The following is a 22,061-nucleotide window of genomic DNA, read 5'->3' on the forward strand; positions in this document are numbered from 1 at the left end:
TGTAAAGCAAGCGCGAGACTTCAGAAGGCCGTGTCCAGCTTGCGCAAAGCATAATCACTTAACGCGGCAGAGCGGTGGTTACATCTGCAATAAAGCTGGATAAAAATAAATCAACCATTATTCAACGTTTCCTTAACCTGCCGCCTGACATGTTGGTATTGAAACATAATGGCAGCTGGGACGACCTCTGACTTTGTGCATTAGAGGCACCGAGATCAATTGCTTAGCAGAAGAGTCATGTTTGATCAATGCAGGGTTAGTGGAGAAACTACGCATGTACCTCCTCCTCAGCCACCACTGTATCAGATGAACTTAAAGCAGTGGTCTGCAAACTGTGGTTCTTCAGCTGTCGCAAAACTATAAAACTTTGGCTACAGCTGGAGGTCTACAGTTTGGAGACCACTGACCAAAGAGCTCAGTGTCTCTCCCTCTATCACAGTGGTCTTCAAACTTTTCATTCAGTTGTTGCAAAACTACAACCCCAGCAAGGAAATTTGGTGATGAATGGAATGGGATACCCAATTTCGCCTAATTGCATGATCATGGTAAAGAAGAGATAGAATGGAGTGGCAGTCAAACATTGGCAGCTCACCTTTCTATAAGACTGACGGAAACAATTAAGCACAATGCTTGTGTGCGGTGAGGTAGAATAGGGGGCATTAGTGGATCCTATAAAAATTGGTAAACTCTGCTGCCATGTGTATCATGTATATAGTCAGATTAGGTAATAAATGTTAAATTCTATAATCAACAAGCCATAAAAACAGATCTAATACATAGTGCCTAATGGAATGTTATGACTAAGGGTTCATAGGCACCAGAAACGCGTAGGTGTTATTCTGTCCTGCAATTCCTGTATATGTATTGTCATGAAAATAAACAAAGTTTTTTTTACTGCACATGCTGAAGCAGATTGTGATTTATCCCATGATCTATTGCGGCGTCCGTGACCTGGGACACGGGATCCGTGCAAACAGTGAGTTTAAACTCTGTGAGCTGGACATCTCCTTACTTTTGTTACCATAATGGAATGTTGCATAGCTTTTCACATAGCTAAAGTTGCATGTGATATGGGATGGTATAGAATATAACAGATCCCTCCAATATCATTGGCAGATGCCCAATAGGTCACCATAGTAGGCACTGGTAGAGCACTCATTGTGTCGAGTAAGGAAACAGATTGGGTAGAACGTTTCAATAGTAAGTTAAGTACAGGTTTGGTAGAACGTTTCTATAGCAAGTTCTATAAAAGATATTTGCTTTTCAAAAGCTACAATAAGAATCCATGGGAAGTTGTAACTGTTCTGCATTTCCATCTGATTTCTTTGTGCTTCCTTTGAGGGTAATATTCTTCATGAGATACACGACACCCCCTACTCTTCTGCTCTCGGTTCGCTTATAGTTCTGTCTACACTTCCACATTTTGCCTTTGAGTTCTCCTACAAGGAAACACAGTGGCAGCGCAGCTTGCCCGCCATTGACAGGCCTCATAGGGAACTGTCTTCAGCTCACATCCATCCGTTTTCTTTAGAAGATAGCATGCATAGAGATGCTCATTAGCAACATACAGAGCATCCTTTCCCCCGGGGAAGTGGCACGTTCCTATGAAACGGTTAACTGTTTCACCACGGGGCATAACAAAGAATCTTCTTTGTGTCGGATGTCTGATAAAATATGTATACGTCTGTACAGTTTGTTGGAATGTCATCACTGGTATATCACAAGAGACCTAATAAAAGTGAAAAGAATAGTAAGCGAAATAACGCAGCGAAAGGAAGAAGCGTCTAATTATAAAGAATGTTCTATCATTATTCAAGGGAAATCGCTTTGTGTTAAAACATTCACAGACCTTCATGAAGGAGTGGGATGGACTGGTAATGGTATTATCCCATGATATAGAGTTTATGTAGAGTATGATCTCTGCCCACACTGGGGGAATTTACCAAGACTGGAGTTATATACGTTGTTCTTCGGTTATGCAGTAAGCACTTCTGAAAATACTGCTGTTAACCTGCAATTTTTTCTTTTTTTAAATACTTGCCAGTTTTACCAATTATACCCTAAATGCTAAATAGCTCAAATGGGCAACTATTAAAAATGAAGGTTAAAAGAAGCATTTAAGAAGTACCTGCTGTATATAGCCAATCACAATGCCATTGCTATGTGTGTTATTTTCCTCAGCTCAATTTATACTGGAGTAAAATACCCTACATTTTTAGGAGGCAAATGCCACAACTACATGAGAAAAGCAAATCTATACCAATTACCAGCAGGGCTACATTTGAGCCATCACTAATCTAATGAAATCTGACTAATATACTGTAGATCCCCCTCATGCCACCAAAACAGCTCTAACCTTGATGAGACACAGACTCTGAAGATGTATTGAGTTGTCTGGTATCAATACATGAGGAGCAGATTCTTCAAGTTCTGTAGGTTGTGAGGTGTCACTGCTATGGATTGGCCTTTTTATTTTTATTCCGCATATCCCAAAGATTGGGTTGAGATCTGGTGAATTTGGAGGCCTACAATATGTAGATATGATGCATGTGTCACAATAATATGCCACAGATTCCCAGCAGAACATTGTCCATACCATTAAGCTATCTCCACCATCTTGTCTTCCTTCTCATCCCGGTGCCATCTGTTCCCCCAGTTAATGAGCGCACAAAACCATCCACATGGACCAGACAGACTCACCTTTGCTACCCAAGTGTTTCAATGAGCCTAGCATGTCCGGGCCCTGTTGCTTGTTCACCAGTTTTCCTTTCTTGGACCACTTTTGGTGGCTACTAACCACTAAATACCAGGAGCACCCCACAAGAGCTGTTATTTTGTGTATGCTCTGACCATTCGCAAATAGTTCTTAAAGTCGCTCGGATGCTTATACAGTGATCCCTCAACTTACAATGGCCTCAGGTTAAAATAGGTTTAGCATATAGTCATTATTTTTGGACCATTGTAACTTGAAACCAGACTCAACATACAAAGTTGGACAGTCCAGATCTGTAAAACATGTCAATGGCTGGAAGAACTGACCAATCAGAATGGGCATTTCACTAATAAAACTCCTGTGTTACTGAAGTGCATGTACTGACTGGCTGTCTGGTAGCGCCCCCTACAGTACAGAGAGGTATTACATGTTCTGTACTCTTTACTAGTGTTGCCCGCGAATATTCGATATGCAAATTTTATTCGCGAATATCGCATGTTCGCGAATATAGCACTATATATTCGTAATTACGAATATTCTTTTTTGTTTTTTTCCACAGTACACATCACAGTGATCACCCCTCTCTGCTTCCAGCTTGTGTGGTGTAAAGAAGGCTCTAATACTACTGTGTGAGACTGGTGTGCAAATTTTCGCATATGCGAAAATTTGCATATGTTAATGTTTGCATATGCGAATTTTCACTTATGTTAATTTTTGTCTATGCTAATTTTAGCATACGCGAATTTTCCCATATGCGAAAATAAAACGCGAATATTACGAATATGCGAATTTAGCGAATATATGACGAATATTCGTCCATATATTCGTGAAATATCGCGAATTCGAATACGGCCTATGCCGCTCAACACTACTCTTCACCTGTGCCACAATTCGCTGCTTCTTTGGACACCAGGTGAGGGCGGCTCCATGTTATTTTTTTAGGACACTGTGTGTACTGTACAGGATCCTGAAGAAGCTCCTGTCCTCTACATAGACAGTGATTACAGCTCCCAGCAGATCTTTTCATGTAAGGACTTTATCTATATTAGTTATCTACATATTTTTCTTAAATCCTCGCTTTTTCCTTTTTTTGGATGACATTCTGGGAACTTTAGAACCAATTACCAGGTTTCCATAGACTTATGGTCCCAATATACAATGGTCGTCCTGGAACCAACTAATACTGTAACTTGAGGGACCTCTGTGTTTACCTATTTTCCCTACAATAATTTGAAGAATTGATCGATCACTCTCTGCCTTCAAAGAAGCCATTGTCATAATCAATGTTATTTATTTATTTATTTATTTAACACAGTCTATGGTTTCACTGTTATGGTATATTATGGTGTGTATACCCATTCAGTGGGGAAAAAAGTATTTAGTCAGCCACCAATTGTGCTCCCACTTAAAAAGATAAGAGAGGCCTGTAATTGTCATCATAGGTATACCTCAACTATGAGAGACATAATGAGAAAAAAGAAAATCCATACTTTGCAAATAAATTCTTTAAAAATCAGACAATGTGATTTTATGGATTTTTTTTCTCATTCTGTCTCTCATAGTTGAGGTATACCTATGATGAAAATTACAGGCCTCTCATCTTTTTAAGTGGGAGAACTTGCACAATTGGTGGCTGACTAAATACTTTTTTGCCCCATTGTATGTATGTATGTGTATATATATATATATATATATATATCTATACAAAACATTATTTATTGGGCTACAGGTCAGACAGTATTTATGGCCACTAAGATCAAGATGCCCAAGTACAAGACTCGTCATTGTGTTTAGCATCTGAGACATGGACAACGGCACCATGTACTTATCCAAGCTCTGCTATTTCCTTTCTCATGATTAGATGTTGCGCGCAATTGCAGCCATCATTGTTCTACAGTACAATAGTGCAAATTACAAACTGCATTTGGTTTAAGGACCATTATGGAGCACAAGACTATTGCTGTGTCTGCTTGAATAACTCTGATAATAAGAATGGCGCTATTGTGCCCAAATGATGAGCTGGGTCAATCTGAACATTTCTATTAAATGCCTTTGTTAAATTCAGCAATTGACACAGGTCACAAGCAAATGATTGCAGAGCGGAGAAATCTGTTCAGAGCCCAGGAAGAGGTGAGCTCTATAGTGAGTGATACCATCACAGCCGGAATGATCACACAAGCAAAGTCACTGCGAGTCACACATTCAGAAAACAAAAAACCAACCAGGACGGCATGTTAGAAGCTGCTGTCACTGATCATATAGTAAGAACAAAGATTACAGTAGGGCCGGGAACACTGCACGCAATACGTGTCAAAGTGACTGCTGGATCCTAGGGTGTCTGGTTTTGTTTGGGTGCTGTGATTTGTGTTTGAGGTGCTTGGCGTTTGTCGTGTTCGGTTGCATGGTTGTGGTGTTTGATTGCCTGTATGTATTACTGTAAATTTGATATATATATATATATATATATATATATATATATTTATATATATATTTTTCCTCAAAGACAATGCAGCATTACTTCACCACTTGGTCTCTGGTGCCAGCACCCCGACTCGATCACAGTCCAGGTAATAACACAACAATGGCGCAGCACTCCAAATCCGATAAATTGTGAATTTATTACCTCATGTCAAACAACATAGCAAAGTTTCAGCTCCTCAATGGAGCCTTTTTCAAGCATGCTTGAAAAAGGCTCCATTGAGGAGCTGAAACGTTGCTATGTTGATTGACATGAGGTAATAAATTCACAATTTATAGGATTTGGAGTGCTGCGCCATTGTTGTGGTATGTATACATAAATATCTATATAGTTTTTTTTTTTTTTTAATTTGGTACCCTTACCCTGAGCACTATTTTAGTTTGCAAAACTGGAGAGCCCCAGGCTGGGGGGCATTGATCTAATATACAGATCCCCCCAGTCCTCCAGAGCTAGTGCTAGCTTGCTTGGACAGCTTCCTATTCTGGCTCAGCCAACAAATTCCCCTTTATGATGTCCATATGTGCTAACAAGGTTTATTTACAGGGTTCATTTTGAAGAGACAAGTGGGTAGTGCTGCCAGTTAATCGCCAAGTGTCTTCTAGCAGAGGTAAAAACACTTGATGCAGCTTTTCCCTACAGCCGTATAAGCTGAGCTGACAGATAACACCAAGAAAATAAAATGCTTACGGGGAATGCATATTGTATGAAGAGCATGACATAACTAATAAAAGCTCTAATACAGTTAGTCAAGGTGGGCCTGAGGATACGCACACCAAAGCGTTTACAATGTTAATATTCCTGCCTATAGACCCCCTTGTGTTCCCAGTAGATCTCATTATCTGAGAATAGAAACCAGTCAGCACTTAAAGAACCCAAAGACAACAAAACATACTCCTTGTTTTCATGTCAGAACACACACTAAATAAATAATAAAAGCTTCCTACCCTTTATATGTCATGTACTCACCGCCGCATTACATCCTAACCATTTGTCAAAAGCGGCTATAAAAACATTTCGCATGAGTTGAACTATTGTTTGTGCCGTGTTCAGAGTTTGTCAGCCTTGTCTACAATGAATCTCAGGTCAGAACATTATACAGCGTATAACCTCAGGACAGAAGATGTACAAATCCGCGATCAAACGGCCAATTGGATGCAACAAACTTTCACTATTATACACAACACACAGTACTGGAAAGCCACGTACATACTCGGATCCAATAGGGATCGATTACAATATTACCTGGGATTTGTGCTCGACGGGAATAAACCAGGTAACAATGGGGACTTGAAAGTGTTAATTTTAGCTATTATTGACAATTCAATAATGTTTCACATGTATCAAAAAGAATCAATGAATAATTACTTTATTCTATATTGTTATATCAGTTTATGGAGGAGCAGGTTGACCACATATGTGGCAGCAACAAAGGTTTGTGCAGAAGTTTCTATCTCATTCTAAATATTCTACATGCTTTGTTCCGCAGCCAAACTAGAACAGGGTATTTATCACCGTTGTTTGCCATTAAAAGGGATGAACCATCAATACTAATTTCCTCTACCTACAGGACAGGGATAAGTATATGATCGCTGGGGTTCTGACCACAGGGATCTCTAATGATCTCGACAACAGGGGTCCTGAGTCTACAGTCTGAATGGAGACATGGTTATGCATAAACAACAACTCATTTTTGGCCAAAAGTACACAAAAAAGAGTATTCATACATGAAAAGACAAAAAAAATAAATAAATAAATAAATTAAGTTTAAAAAAAGAACCTCGCACTATGTTCCAAAATATTACAATATTCAGAATCAGCTAAATGCATTTTGGTGTATTCTGCATATTCCAATAAAAGTTACGAAAGGAAACTCAGGACACCAGTTCTTGCAATTGCTAGGGGTCCCAGTGGTCAGACTCCCATTGATTTTACGCATATCCCCTATTTCTAAACTTTAGATAGGTAATAAATAGTGTTTGTGGGCCAACCCATTGGGAAACTAAATAATGAAAACCAATTAAATTAAAGGGATACTCCGCTGCCCCAGTGTTCAGAACATTTTGTTCCGAACGCTTGGAGCGGGCGTCGTGACGTCATGGTCACACCCCCTCAATGCAAGTCTATGGGAGGGCAGTCACGCCCCATCCCATAATCGTGGTAGTGATGTCACGAGGGGGTGTGGCTGTGACGTCACGACCCCCGTCGTCTGGACTCAGCGTTCTAAACAAACGCCAGGTGCTGCAGAGATCAGGGGGATAAGATGTCTAGGGGCAGAGTACCCCTTTAAAGTATACTTAAGCTTTCACACAACATATTACATGCCAGAGAAATAGGTCAGAAGTTCTGATCGGTGAGGGTCCGGCTGTTGAGATCCCCATTAATCACAAAAACAAAGAATGCCATGTCAATTTGTATCTGTTCGGTTTTATTCGGAAAGCCTTATTATTTGGACTTTCACTCAGTTCGTACTCCATGCACTCAGCTTTCCGAATAGAGAGGTAGATCACAGACGAGGATTCTTTTCTGTAAAAGCAGTGAAACTAAGGAACTTTCTGCCACAAGTTGTTGTGATGGCTTTACCAAGTTCAAGGGGGGCCTGGATGCTTTACTGGAAAGTTATTATAGTACAAGTTATGAATACTAGATTAATGTGGTAGAACATTGATCCAGGGATTGATTCTGATTGTCATAGTGGAGTCGGCAAATAATTTTTCCTCATGGGACAATTGCCATCAGCCTCGTGTTTTTATTTTTTTTGCATTTCTCTGGATCAACACAGTAGGGTATTATGATTGACTCTTGTCTTGTTTCAACCTTATCAACTATGTAACTATGACCTGGAGTTATAGATTTTTTAGTTCAGGTTAAATGTACTTTAACATAAAAAAGTAGCAATTATTTAAACTGCTATAAAAAAAAAAAAGTTTACACAGCCGAGGCATTCTACTGTAAGAGGTTTACTAATTTATTAGGCTTGTAATACACAGTATGAACTGCTACAGATGGCACTCCAAATGGTGCCTGCTTTCCCTTGAGCACTTCCATAACAGCAATACTATTACAACAACAAAAAAGGCATTAATATTGGAATAGAATGCATCCTCGGGGTAAATATCTAGAGCGGTCCAATCAAAGAACAATATGTAGAGGAGTTTCCCATGTAATTTCTTCTTTGTAATTATTATGTCTAAAGTCTACACCTGTTAGTTGAAATTTTTTTGAATAATAAAATATCAGGTAGAATGTGTATTATATGTCTTTGGTAGGAGGGTTTTAATGATTAATGTATTATATATATTTTATTTTTTTAAATATAGAGATAGATGGAAACATTGCCCTATATATTTAACATAGGTGTTATAAAAAAAAAAAAGTACTAAGATGACAAATTCCTGTCCATAGTTGTAGTGTTATAGGGATATCTGAATATTACCCCAAAATATATAATTACTGATAAAGTGCTAGCATAAAAACTACTGAATTCTGTATACTTTTGCATGATTCACCACTGATAAAAAAAAAAAAAAAAAAAAAAAAAGTTTGCTGTCCTTTCATTGTCATTGTAGTGTTTTCTCAGCAGCTTCCTGGCTCCTCCCTCCCTCCCAAGACAAAACTTCATCCTCTGCCGTTTCAGGAGGCATGGCTGGATCTTGTCTTTAAGGTCAAGCTCTGCCCACTGAGTGATGTCATCACCTTTGACCAGGCCCAAAAGCCTAAGTCACTATCTGCCTACATATACATTTGTATATGGCGGTATGAGGTGTGGTTAAAGCCTGCTGTCCAGTGCTGAGCAATGCCACAGGCATAGGAGCAGACGAGGATTGAATACAGCAGATGCTTGTTAAAGAGTACCTCTCACCAAACTAAAGTTTTAATATATTGTTCCTTATGTTATTATAAGACACTTTGCTATTTACTAGCTGTTAAAATTCTCAACCGTTATATGTTTTTAATGTGATTGAAAAAAATGGCCACTAGGTGGCTCTGTTCTGTTCGCAAACAGTTAATTTGGTCACCACCTGGACTTACAGAAGTCCAAACTCAGGAAGTGTGTGTGGGGCATGGTGAGTCAAAGCTCTTGCAGGCTTCAGTGAAGTCGCCCCTGCTAGGGAACGTCCACTTTCTCTTGCCGGGAGCTCACACAATGTGAGCAAGGGGAGCGGAATGATACAGAGCTTTTTAATGCTCAGAATTTTTTTTTGGGCAGGAGGGGTGTTAGGAGTAGTGAGGTGAATATAATCTCAGTTAGTTTAGAAAATATGGTTTGATGACAGGTACTCTTTAAGCAATAGTCTGCTGTAAACCTAGATGGTAGGCAACAGCTCTAGGTGGGGAACAGGAATGAGTGCTGTGGGAAGGAAGGAAGGAAGGAAGGAAGAAGGGCTCTTATGAAGAGCTGAGGGAAACCAATGTATTCTGGTATTTGTAGTGCTGAGCAACTGCTGAACCAAGAAGTACAACCAAGAAAGACAGGAACAACACTCCCCACAACAATTGGAATTTTAGTGTGTTTTTTAGAAGTCAGACAGGTAAGCAATGCTATATGCTTCTGCAGCATTTTTTTGTTTTTGTTACCAGACTTATCGGAGTATCCCTTTAAACGTACTATAAACAGAATATAAACAAGAAGAAGGAAGGGCCAAGTGGCACTACTGTAATGTGAGTAATGCTACCAACTTAGATAGAACAATAAAGGATACCGTCAGTGGGTCAATAGGCATAAATGGGTCCCTCGGCGGTGCTAGAACAAATGATAACCAGAATCAAAGTGCAATGAAAGTGAAAAATGTAATCCTGCACTCACCGCATGGGTACCGCCTATTCTGCTCCTTCTCCCGGATCCTCTGTCAGCTCAGCAGACATCCATGGCGTGGGGCGCTCAGAGGCGCCTCTGAGCGCCCCACGCCATGGATGTCTGCTGAGCTGACGGAGGATCCGGGAGAAGAATAGTCGGTGAGTGCAGGATTACATTATTCACTTACATTATACTATAAACAGACTCAGAACATGTAAATAGGGCCTAAAATGCTTGTATAACAGGACAACCACCAGTACAGAGAAACTCTAAGCTTTCATTCTAATCACCATAAAAAGATCATATTCCTCTGCAGCTTATTGACAATAAATTGTAATATAGATTCTATAGTCCCAACCCCTTAGCAAACATGGCACAATACAAAACGTGTGTGCCTATAGGTGTGTAAGTATGTGCGTGAATATCTATATACGCTCACCAAAGTGTATTATAATTCCGGAACAGAGTCAGTGTAATTGCTATATCTTCCGTGAACAGTGTATTCAGCTGAATTCTTATCAGCCCTTTTCTGACATGCTTAGGCTCCCGGAATATATAACCATGAATGGTTCCTCAGCCTTTCATGTATTTTTTTTTTTTTTTTTTTTTAGCCAGGCATTGTTTGAAGCTGAATAGACTCTACCCTTTAATTTTCACTCAATTACAGAAAAAAAATGATTTCACATTTTCTACATAAGCTGAAATGGAAATTGACTAAGAACCTCAGAACTGTCAGCAACATCTTTTGAGAAAAGATTAGCTTTGCGGTGATTATAAAATAGGTGTCATCTTTGACACTTGCATTCCGCTACCGAAACCGAGCACTCTGGAAGGGAATGTTAAGGGACGTCAGAAAGGGTCTTAGAAGGCTCAGCTGTCATGCTATGTGCCTCCTTCTCCTCGCTTTGTAGTCAGATGCTGTGCGGTGAATGTCAAAGGTTCTCCATTTAAACTCCCTGACAAGAAAGAGAAGAATACTTGGAGAATATGTTATTAGCAACTATGAACTTGTCTTTGGTAACAGGTCAGCCTGACACTTAATTTATGTGTAGAGAGTTGGGAAAAAAAAATGAAATAAAAACAAAAACAAAAAACACTTTTATACTCGAAGCCTAAAATAAAAAGCCACGAGAGAGGCCACGGCCTCTCATTCACCAGTGGGGTCAAAATCTCAATAATCTGGATTTCCGGGACATAAATAATGACAGAGTTTTCCATCACGCTGACAACTTCAAAAACTATTTTCTGAGAATTTCTCATTTATACTCAATGTTTGTTACATGCTGGATGCAAAAAAAAAAACTCTCCCTATTTGCCTTAGACATGTCTTTATTATTTCTGGAGTATGCAATGGAAATGGCTTTTAGTTTGAATGACCTTTTTCGTATTTTTATGTACAAGACTTAAAGGGGTATTACAGCAGTAAATATTTATTGCATATTTTTTGGAAAGGAGTAAAAACTATGAAGATCTAACCATAGGAACCCCACAAATGGTAGAAGAAAAAAGTCCACTATCCCTCCCATGGTATTTTTCAGCATATTTCTGCTCTTCATGCTTCACCTATAATTTGCCGTTCTCCCAGAGATGGTGGGCGAGCATCCTTCTCCCCCCTCCATAGACATGTTTTGCTTGTCTTGCAGATATGTAACCCAGCCCATCACCCAACATTCAATCCCATTCTTAAAATTAAGTTCCCACCCCTCTGACTATACCCTGAAGTGTCAGACAAAATCTAAACCCTCATATCTAAGGAACGGGAGGGCGTATCAAGAAACTGTAAAAAGATGTGTGATCAGGGCACCCTAAGCTATTTATTGAAAAATCTAATTTTTGGGGGGTTAGCTACTAGTGTTGAGCGCGAATATTCGAAATGCTAATTTTCACCACAAATATCAGCACTTTGCGATTTCACAAATATTTAGAATATAGTGATATATATTCGTAAAGACCAATATTCTTTTTTTTTTGCGAATATGCAAATATATGCAAATATTCACAAATATCGGCACTTTCAGTCAGAGGAGACTGATCCCTCCCTTCTTTTAGGTGAACGATATAATCGCGCATGCGCACTATGCGAATTTCGTAAAAAAAATTTGCAAGAAAAAAAAAAAAAAGAACATAGTGAGTATGCAAATTTCACAAATTGCGAAATATCGCAAATTATAATATGGCCTATGCCGCTCATCACTATTAGGTACAGGTCCACTTTTTGTTACATAAATACAGCCATGACATGCTATTGTAAATAAAAATGTTACACACAAGGCTTCCTAAAGGGAGCACTCCCATGGAAAAAACTTTTTTTTTTTTTTGTTAAATCAACTGGTGCCAGAAAGTTAAACAAATTTGTAAATTACTTCTATTTAAAAAAAAAAAAAATCTTAATCCTTCCAGTACTTAGAAGCTGATGAATACTACAGAGGAAATTATTTTCTTTTTGGAACACAGAGCTCTCTGCTGACATGAGCACAGTGCTCTCTGCTGACATCTCTGTCCATTTTAAGAACTGTCCAGAGTAGGAGAAAATCCCCATAGCAAACATATGCTGCTCTGGACAATTCCTAAAATGTACAGAGATGTCAGCAGAGAGCACTGTGGTCATGATATCAGCAGAGAGCTCTGTGTTCCAAAAAGAAAACAATTTCCTCTGTAGTATTCAGCAGCTAATAAGTACTGGAAGGATTATGATTTTTAATAGAAGTAATTTACAAATCTGTTTCACTTTCTGGCACCAGTTGATTTAAAAAAAAAAAAAAAAAAAAGTTTTCCTCGGGAGTACCCCTTAAACATTTACGTATTGCTTAGTTTTTTTACCCCAATACATAAAGCCTCTGATGCACATGCAACTCCTGTACCCCTTTTTCTCTGCTGCTTCTGGCTTCTTATAATACCCATCTTTTATATAAGATCATTCCGATCATCTGCTATTTTCTGCACTCATTAGGTTACCACAATCTCATCTCACATTATAGAATACATATACAAATGACGAGTCACGAAACAGTAGGTAAGAGAAAACACAGCATAATGTTAGTTGGTTATTTACATTCAGTGCCACATTAAGAGTGACAGGTGCCAGCAGAACAAGTGCAAACAGAGAAGATGATTTCAGCAATGTAAGAAGACGTCTCTCACTGTGAATGAGCCAGTCTGATTATAGACACGTGGAGAATCCTATATAAACAGTGCTTCCTTTTCTTTGTTTTATAGAAATTAAAATATTATATATATATATATATATATATGTATATACACACACACACACACAGACACTCTCACAGACACAGAATAAAATTGACAATATATACATTTTTGTATGTTCGATTCTTAGCTGCCATAAGAAAACAGTTAGCGTAGATCCTAGACTTCCACACACTAGACATCCGGATGTTGCAAAACTACAACTCCCAGCATGCCCGGACAGCCGTTGGCTGTCCGTGCATGCTAGGAGTTGTAGTTTTGTAACAACTGGAGGTCTGCAGTCTGTAATCCACTAGCGTAGATGAAAGGAAGGGGAAGAGTAAGTCAAGGAGTACATTTATATTATAAAATAGTATAGCTGCATAGACCTCTGTTTATTCTGAGGTTAGAAGTTAATGGAGGTTGCCAAACTTTTTATTTCTCAGGCAAGAGTCAAGGGGGAGAGGCTAGGCTGCCATAGGCTGACACGCCTCCTCCCTCATCCCTCCACCCAACTCCCTTATTAACAGAACCATGCACTTGAATTAAAGAGGGGCTTGGTGGTGAGGATATGCAATAAAGGACCCAAAGCTGAAGACAACCCCAGCAGAAGGCAACCCCAGCAGAAGGCAACCCCAGCAGAAGGCAACCCCAGCAGAAGGCAACCCCAGCAGAAGGCAACCCCAGCAGAAGGCAACCCCAGCAGAAGGCAACCCCAGCAGAAGGCAACCCCAGCAGAAGGCAACCCCAGCAGAAGGCAACCCCAGCAGAAGGCAACCCCAGCAGAAGGCAACCCCAGCAGAAGGCAACCCCAGCAGAAGACAACCCCAGCAGAAGACAACCCCAGCAGAAGACAACCCCAGCAGAAGACAACCCCAGCAGAAGACAACCCCAGCAGAAGACAACCCTAGCAGAAGACAACCCTAGCAGAAGACAACCCTAGCAGAAGATAACCCTAGCAGAAGATAACCCTAGCAGAAGATAACCCTAGCAGAAGACAACCCTATTTAGAGCCAATCACTTGTCACAAGGGTATAATTAAATGGAGCTGATGGTGGTTGCCAAACTTTATTTCTCAGGTACGAGTCAAGGGGGTGAGGCTAAGCTGCTTAAATTGGCACTCTCGTTAAAAATTTTTTTGTTATTGCACTCCTTATGGTAAATAAAAAATATTTGTAATATACTTTGTTTTAAAAAAAATGACGTTTTCCATGTTTTGTGCTTAAAAAAGCTCAAGAGCACATTTTCCACCATCTTCTACACAGACTTTGGACCGAAGTCCAAACACAGGAAGTGCAGCCTGGAGTGCTGAGGGGGGAGTGTGCCCAACCAACAGCATATGGCAGTTAAGTGTGAGAGGAGCTATGATTGGATGAGGCTGGACACACCCCCCTCAGCACTCCAGGATGCACTTCCTGTGTTTGGACTTCGGTCCAAAGTCTGCGTATAAGATGGGGGGAAATGTGCTCTTGAGCTTTTTTTAAGCACAAATAAAACAAAGAAAACTTTTTTTTTTTTTTTTTAAACAAAGTATATTAGAAATATTTTTTTAATTTACCATAAAGGAGTGCAATAGCAAAAATGAGTTTTAATGAGAGTGACCCTTTAAGGGCCAAAACCTGACACGTCTCCTCCCTCATTCCCCAATCCTAAGCTTCTAACTGACTGAGTTACAGAGCCATGTACGTAAAATATAGAGGGGCTGGGTGGTGGGGACATGCAATAAAGATTCGAAAGGTTTAGCAGAAGACAGCCCTAATTGGAGCCAATGACAAATGTCAAATTTTTACGCACTTGAACACTGCTGATCTTACAGATGATATATCCTGTGTGTACAATTACGCCAAGGTTCAAATCTGTATTGGAGCTCCAATCCAGTGACAACGGACCATGATAGTCCATTGCACAACAGACACCAAAGAGTCCTATTGACTTTTAATGGGGCTCATTGTGTTTTCGTGTAGTGTCTGTTGATTCATAAAAGGTTAATCAACTCCCGTCATTTTAACAGACTCAGCGAAAGGAGTTCCCCTTAATGGAGCCCAACACTGATGTCAACACAGCCTGAAAAGCAGTTAGAAAAGGATGTGTACACATCCTGAATAGGGAGACGGTAGGCCCATGCAATCCTAGCCTGACACTTGTTAGACAGACAAATGGGAATATAGTGCACATACACTGCACTTATACAAAATTTATCACTGCCATAGGCAGTCGGACACCTTATTTTACCTTTATTACACATTGACCATGCTGACCCAACCATGACCTAAAAATATAAGGGCAATGTCTACCGAATTCCTGCAGGCCATCAAATGTAGCTTAATAATATCAAACAAAAACCTGCAATATATTCTGAATCCAATAACTTCTCTTGGCCAGACAAAATACTACAAAGCGAACTATGAATGCACTCTTCACTGCAGTGTCATCTCAGCTTGACGGATGAGTAAGTGACCCATCTCTAGACACTTGCCGGTGTGGAGAAACCTTCCTGCATGTAGCTGTAACTTAATTGATCGGGGATCTGTAGAGCCACAACAGTATTTGTTATTATTATGAAAATAAATCCAGTATGTTTACACCTGTCACCACTAAAATAAATGACTAAAAGGGACTACGCGAGAGCGAGGAGCTTAGAAGCCGAGGACACGTCTCGCACAACTCGGCACAGAGTGAACACGAGACAAATGCAATTTCCCAGTCTATCAGGACCGGTGCAGTTAAATAATCATAAAATACAATTGGATAAAGACTCATACAACCGCTCCTACAGCAAGTTGTTTATCACAAAGCACTCTCCTCCTGTTCTTGTAGCAATATTCAAATGTGTGCATCAAATGAATAGGCTTTCAAGAGCAAGTCACTTTAATGTTCTTAATAAGAAGGCTGTGTATATTAAAATGTCTATTACAATTCTGCTCTGTTTATCAATTGCACCATTTATAAAATGAATACATGTTCCCTTGGAGTTTTAGTCGTGCAATCTCGGTAAACACATACTCCCCAGGTACATGCCAGCTGTACACGGCGCTCGCTTCTGCAGGAGACAGCAGCTATGGAAGACAGTCTTAAACGCTTACAAATGCTATCATCTGCCGGGCCTCAACCAGACTCCACATAAAACCAGCACTTAGGACATTGAAAGCAGTAGGTTAGATTGGAAGTTTATTAATAAATCCACATGCCATGCATCAGAATGTATCTCTAGTAGAAAACCACACATTCCAATAGGTAACCTAGCCATGTGCCTAAGACTAAGCAAGTGCATGGAATTCCATTACATGTAATGTCATCTGAAGTATCAGAGTTCTAGAAGTCATATGGTCAACAGATGCTAGATTCACAGCCTACTCTGCTCAGTAATGCTCTATAATATACTCTATACTGCTGCTTCTTTTAAGGTGTGTATAAAGATATATGGAAGCAGTATCCCCTCTTCTGGTGTGTGTGCAGTGACAACTGAGAATTAGAAATGGTACCTTCACTGTGGGAAAGTATTAAAAATGCCATATGCAACTTGTATAATGGCCATAAACGGTGCTACTGCCCATGTACACTGTTGAAAGCTCACTGACCAATTAAAAGCCTGATAAATACATAATGCATCCAAAAATCTGATCAACAGAAGAGTTACGGAAAATAATTACAGCACAAAATATGCATAAACAAATAGCATAACAAATATAATAATCACTCTATAATAATAATCATTTAGGCATCCATAGCTGTGAACTTGGGTCATGGGGGGGGGGGGAATTCAATTTTTAATAAAATAAAAATGTAATTGTTGGTTTTCCATGAAGTTATTCCTATGTGAATGTCAGGACGGTATAAATTAGACTTAGTGAGGAATCCGCCAGCTGATTGGCATGTCATTTGCATTGTTGAGCTGCAATCGTTAAGAGATGATATGGTAACGAAGCCTTCAGCGGAGCTTCGAATACACACAACAAATGTGAAGAGCAGCAACAACTCCAGCCTACTACATTCTGCATGAGATGGAATATGTAACAGGTAATATATTAATCTGCTGCTGCTAATTAAAGCCTGAGAGGGGCCAGGATTTGTTAAGACATCACAATGTAAAGAACTATAGTGGGGGGGGGGGGGGGACTAGTTGTTCTGGCCAGTCCCTATGACTCCACATCTCTGCATTATTTTGAATGCACATTTATGTGTGTTTAATAATGGAATGTAAGAGAAAATAAAAACTCAACCATTTCAATTCACAAAGCTGTCCAGTGTGCAGTCCAAACTGCGGGCAGCATGAAACAGATGCAGGGTGTAGGGTCCCGGAATGTCCTGGCATTTCAAAGAAATCAGTGTTTAAAAAGACTGCAGGGACCTAGGGAACAAGACATTAGGTCAGGTCCCCATTTTAACCCTCACCGATCAAACAATGAGAACAGCTTATTGAAGGAGTTTCCACCATCAATACTTATCCCTAAACCACAGTATAGGGGGGATCAGTGTAAGAACGCAGCAAAGTCAATTGCTAGTACCACCCATGATCTTATGATCTGGGAACTCCAAGCTCTCTTTGGAATAGAATGGCGGTCCAGCACATGTGCTGCCACTCCATTCATTGCTTATGGAACTGCTGGATATCGTAGTGTACAGTGCTCGGCTATCTTTGACAATCCCATAGTGAGTGAATGGAGTGGCTGCGTGCATGCCCGACCACCACACCAATCACATGGGATCTTCTCTTTCACAACATCGTTCTTATGATCACACCGAAGCAATCATACACCTTACAGACACTTATATACCATCTTGTGGAGGATAAGTGTTAATGGTGAAAAAAAAGTCTTTTTAATAAATACAGATCTGTATTTATTACTGTTCTATACCGGGCGCAATATATTACAGCATAATTCTATCTAATGTCAAAATCAGTATATCTACATTTTTTACCACCATACCCTCACTGTTATATGACACATTGAAGATTTGCACAGTCCGAAAGCAGAACACAAGTCTATGTAGTGTGCTTATTGTATTTGGATAAAAATCCAGAGGACGTTAAATGGTTAACAACCTTTCTTCCAAATTGTCTTTGTTATACTTAAATAATGCATTGTTTTTAACAATGATTGAGGGGGGATTAGCAAGGCTTGTGTCCAGGAAATTTCCTGTGATGTACACACAAGTGTTTTTCTTATTTTGGAAGGGGTGGATTGCGCGTAATTTCTTGCTAAAGGCAAGAAGTGAGAGATAGTTGTCACGAGGAGTGGTGGCCAAAGCTGTCAAGTACAGTGACCAGAGGAATGAATTACATTACTCGAAAACACCACAAGTAAGTCAAACACGTAGCTTCAAATAATCCTCCCGCATTGAAATTTTCTTCTTCCTGTGACCTGCCGATGCTGCAGGAAATGGATGGAGCAGTGATTCACATATGTCGGTAGATGGCCAAGTGGCTAAGTGGGCACTTACTACTGCAACGTTTTTCCAACCAGGGTGTCCCCAGTTGTTGCAAAACTACAGCTCCTAGCATGGCTGCACAGTCGTAGTTTTGCAGATCCGTGAGAAAAGGGCACCGTCAGAACAGCGGCAGCGAGGGATCAGGGGCAGACGAGTATGCATATTTATTTTTTCTTCTTTTTAATGGACCTCACTGATACGAATGGGAAAGGCATCTAGGCATGCTCTGTGATTGTGACAACAGAGAGATATGGAAAACGGACTGCCAGACCTTTATCCTTGACCTTGCTATCCTCTGATAACAAAGGATCATGCACACAGATCGATATAATATTTTTCATGTCACAGATATAAAACCTTATACATTTTTATTTTAAGAACTATTTCTATTTATTTTAAGAACTATTATTTTAATATTGTTCCTAAAAGAGCAGTGACCAGAAGTATTACTTTACAGCAGCTGTTGCAAAACTACAACTCCCATCATGCCCTGACAGCCAAAGTCATGACACAGAAGGTCCTGTAACTTAAAATGGAAATGACAATTACGGTTAAAACTAGAACAGATAGGAGTAAATCAGTGGTTTCCAAACTGCGGATATACCGCTGTTGTAAAACTACAACTCCAAGCATGCTGGTAGTTGTAGTTTTGCAACATCTGAAGGTCCACAGTTTGGAGACCACCGAATTAGATTCTCAGTACATATGTTGTTTTTTTTTTTTATATATAAAAGATATATAAGACTTTCAGACTCCTGTAATTATTTTTCCTAAATCCTCCCGATCCTTTTCCATTACCACCGAATAAATGAAAAGTGGAAATTCACTTAGCTACCTGCTATTCCGCCGGTATTCTCCCCTCTCTTCAAACACTTTGTAGACCCTACTTGGCCAACTCGGAGATAAAGCGAGAGTACGGAGGAAGTGTATTAGAGCGAGAGAAAAAAAAAACATATATATAATAAAAGTGTCTCTGTGAATGAAGTCATTTAGTGTCTGCAGTGTCTGGATAAAAGTTTGTTAAAGACAGACATTCTCCAGTATACTTGTCATCTCCAGGTTTTTTTTGCGCCCTGAAGCAATCCTCCTAAGACAGCTTATAAATTCACCAAGAAGAAGCACTTACATCTCCTGAAAACCTCGGCTACAATATAGAAGTTAAAATAAAAGAGACCCGCAGCTTTACTTTTATACTCATTTCACTGACAAGCTGGAGTCCTTTGCCGGGCATGGCGAAACACGTAAACGTAAGACACAGTGCGGATAAGCCAGTCAATTAAAGCAGGCACATCCAGTGCATTACAAAGGCCTTAGTGGAATAAGGAGGAGAGCAGAAATCAATGTTTAATGAACACCACAATAAATGCTTGCTATTAGAAAGGCCTTCCAACGACAGGGCCCTGATGTAGATTAGTAGTTGTGTCGGTATTGGGAGGAACAAAGTCAAAAGCGGAATTCAATCTATTTCTATACAACGGCTGAAGTTGTATAGATCTCATTTATAGGGTGCGGAACGTGCGGCGAAAAGTTTATCAAAAGTTTTGCGAAACATTGTTGCTATGGCGAGCAATACTCAAGAGATCTGTCAGAGTTTGTACTGTATTTAAAGGAGTACTCCGGGATAGGAAAACTTATCCCCTCTCCTTATGATAGGAGAGAAGTGTCAGATCCCGGGGGTCCTACTGCTGCAGTGCCCTGGCTCTCTTCCTAAATGGAGCATGTCAACTACTGCTTCGTGAGGTGGTTGACATGCTCCATTTAGAAGGAGAGATGGGTGCTATGTGAAAGAACGCCTGCCATGAAGCTCTATGGGAGAGCGAGAGATTCCCGGGTGCAGCGTTCTGGCCCTCCCATATAGATGCATTAAGGGGGCTCAGTGCAGTGGTCCACATGCCCCATTTAGGAGACCTGGGGCGTCAGGCTGGGGATCCCTGCATTTATTCAATCTTTTTCAATCTTGGAGCTGGGTCGCCGGGTGGAGGATTGCGTTTTTTCTATCCCCGAGATCTCCTTTTACTGAGGAAAATGGCAATCGATGGAAGGAAAAAAAATATACTGAAATGGTAAAGGCTCTGTTTACATCAGCATTGTGCGTTCGTTCATAATAAGGTAATTTCCAAATAAATTGTGACGGACTGCACAGACTTGATTCACAGTGTGCGATTTCTGTTGCAGAAATGTAACAGCCAGTGTTTTCCATCCAGGATGCCTCCAGCTGTTGCAAGACTTGCTGGGAGTTGCAGTTTTTCCACAGCTGGAGGCACCCTGGTTTGGAAACACCAGTATAAGCGGTAGTGTTAAAAGAACACAATATTCTGTACAATTGACCGACCTGAACATGTCTCCCAGACCCTTCAGCATGCCTTTTTTCGCTTTGCTTTTATCCTTATCGCGGTCTTTTTTCTTTTCCTTTCCGCCCTTGTCCTTTTTGCGATCGGCCTTATCCGAACCGTTGATTTGCCTCTCGAGAGAATGAGAAGGCTGGTCGCTGGCAGTGGACACAGACTCCCGTCCTGATCTGGAACTCTCTTCTGTATCCTCTTCCACTAGAAAGAAGCAATAATAAGGAGAACATTACACTACACGACTGGGTAAAAGTCAACTGAGGGTAATAGTATTCATTGGGTGAAATCCAGCTGCTGTATGGAGTTTGGGACAATTGGCAAAACACCATGGGAAAAAGTATTCATATTAACTCTCCTGAAGTCTCTGCAGTGCTGTGCAGGGGTAACTACCAGTGCTTTCCAGCTGGTGCAAAACAACAACTCCCAGTAGACCAAGACAAGACTGTCCAGGCACAATAGGGCTTGTGGTATCGAAAAAAAGACACGTGATGGAAAGACACGTGATGGAAAACACTGTGGAAAGTATATGTCCCATCTTTAAAACCAGATCTTAAAGAGTACCTGTCACCAAACTAAACTTTTAATATATTGATCCTTATGTCATTATAAGACACTTTGCTGTTAAAATTCTCAACCTTTATATGTTTTTAATGTGATTTAAAAAATGGCCACTAGGTGGCTCTGTTCTGTTCCCTGCAATTAGTTTGGTCTACTCCCGGCCTGGCTGGAGACCAAACTCAGGAAGTGTGTGCGGGGCAAGGCGAGGCACAGCTCTCATAGGCTTCAGTGATGTCACACCTGCTGGGGAACGCCCACTTTCTCCTGCCGGGAGCTCACAAAACGTGAGCAAGGGGAAAGGTATGATACACAGCTTTTTGAAGCTGGGGGAAATTGTTTTTTAAGGGCAGAAGGGGTGTTAGGGGGAGATAGGGAACATAATCTGAGTTAGTTTAGAAAATATTGTTTGATGACAGGTGCTGTTTAATTTTGGGGCTCTTGTTCCTAGAGGCTAGAGGAGATGGGGATATCCAGCTGGTTTACTAGACAACATTCTCGTTCCTCTTGAGGAGAACTAATATGAGTAAAGATCTGGCACCAAATGTACGGACCACT

The 22,061-nt window shown here is 40.3% G+C and overlaps 2 protein-coding genes across 14 annotated transcripts in view; one reads left to right on the plus strand and one right to left on the minus strand.

Moving 5' to 3' along the window:
• The window catches only part of PARD3 (par-3 family cell polarity regulator), a 613,817-nt gene that overhangs the window by 192,403 nt on the left and 399,353 nt on the right, over positions 1 to 22,061 (minus strand). For all 12 annotated transcript variants that reach the window (XM_056519476.1, XM_056519478.1, XM_056519469.1 and 9 more), the window contains one exon: positions 20,936 to 21,149. In XM_056519476.1, coding sequence (XP_056375451.1) covers positions 20,936 to 21,149 — 214 coding nt within the window. The remainder of the gene's footprint in view (positions 1 to 20,935; positions 21,150 to 22,061) is intronic.
• On the plus strand, positions 9,566 to 14,248 carry LOC130273147 (fibrous sheath CABYR-binding protein-like). 2 transcript variants are annotated; one of them, XR_008843891.1, is made up of 2 exons: positions 9,566 to 9,721; positions 13,620 to 14,248. XR_008843891.1 is itself a non-coding variant. In XM_056519481.1 (2 exons), exons 1-2 carry the CDS (start codon positions 9,602 to 9,604, stop codon positions 14,082 to 14,084), a joined length of 480 nt encoding a protein of 159 aa, XP_056375456.1. In that variant the 5' UTR covers positions 9,566 to 9,601; the 3' UTR covers positions 14,085 to 14,248. The 2 variants fall into 2 exon arrangements, 1 of the variants encoding a protein (XP_056375456.1); XM_056519481.1 differs by having other exon boundaries at positions 13,725 to 14,248.

This window comes from Hyla sarda, chromosome 5, assembly GCF_029499605.1.
Source record: "Hyla sarda isolate aHylSar1 chromosome 5, aHylSar1.hap1, whole genome shotgun sequence".
Classification (NCBI taxonomy): Eukaryota; Metazoa; Chordata; class Amphibia; order Anura; family Hylidae; genus Hyla; species Hyla sarda.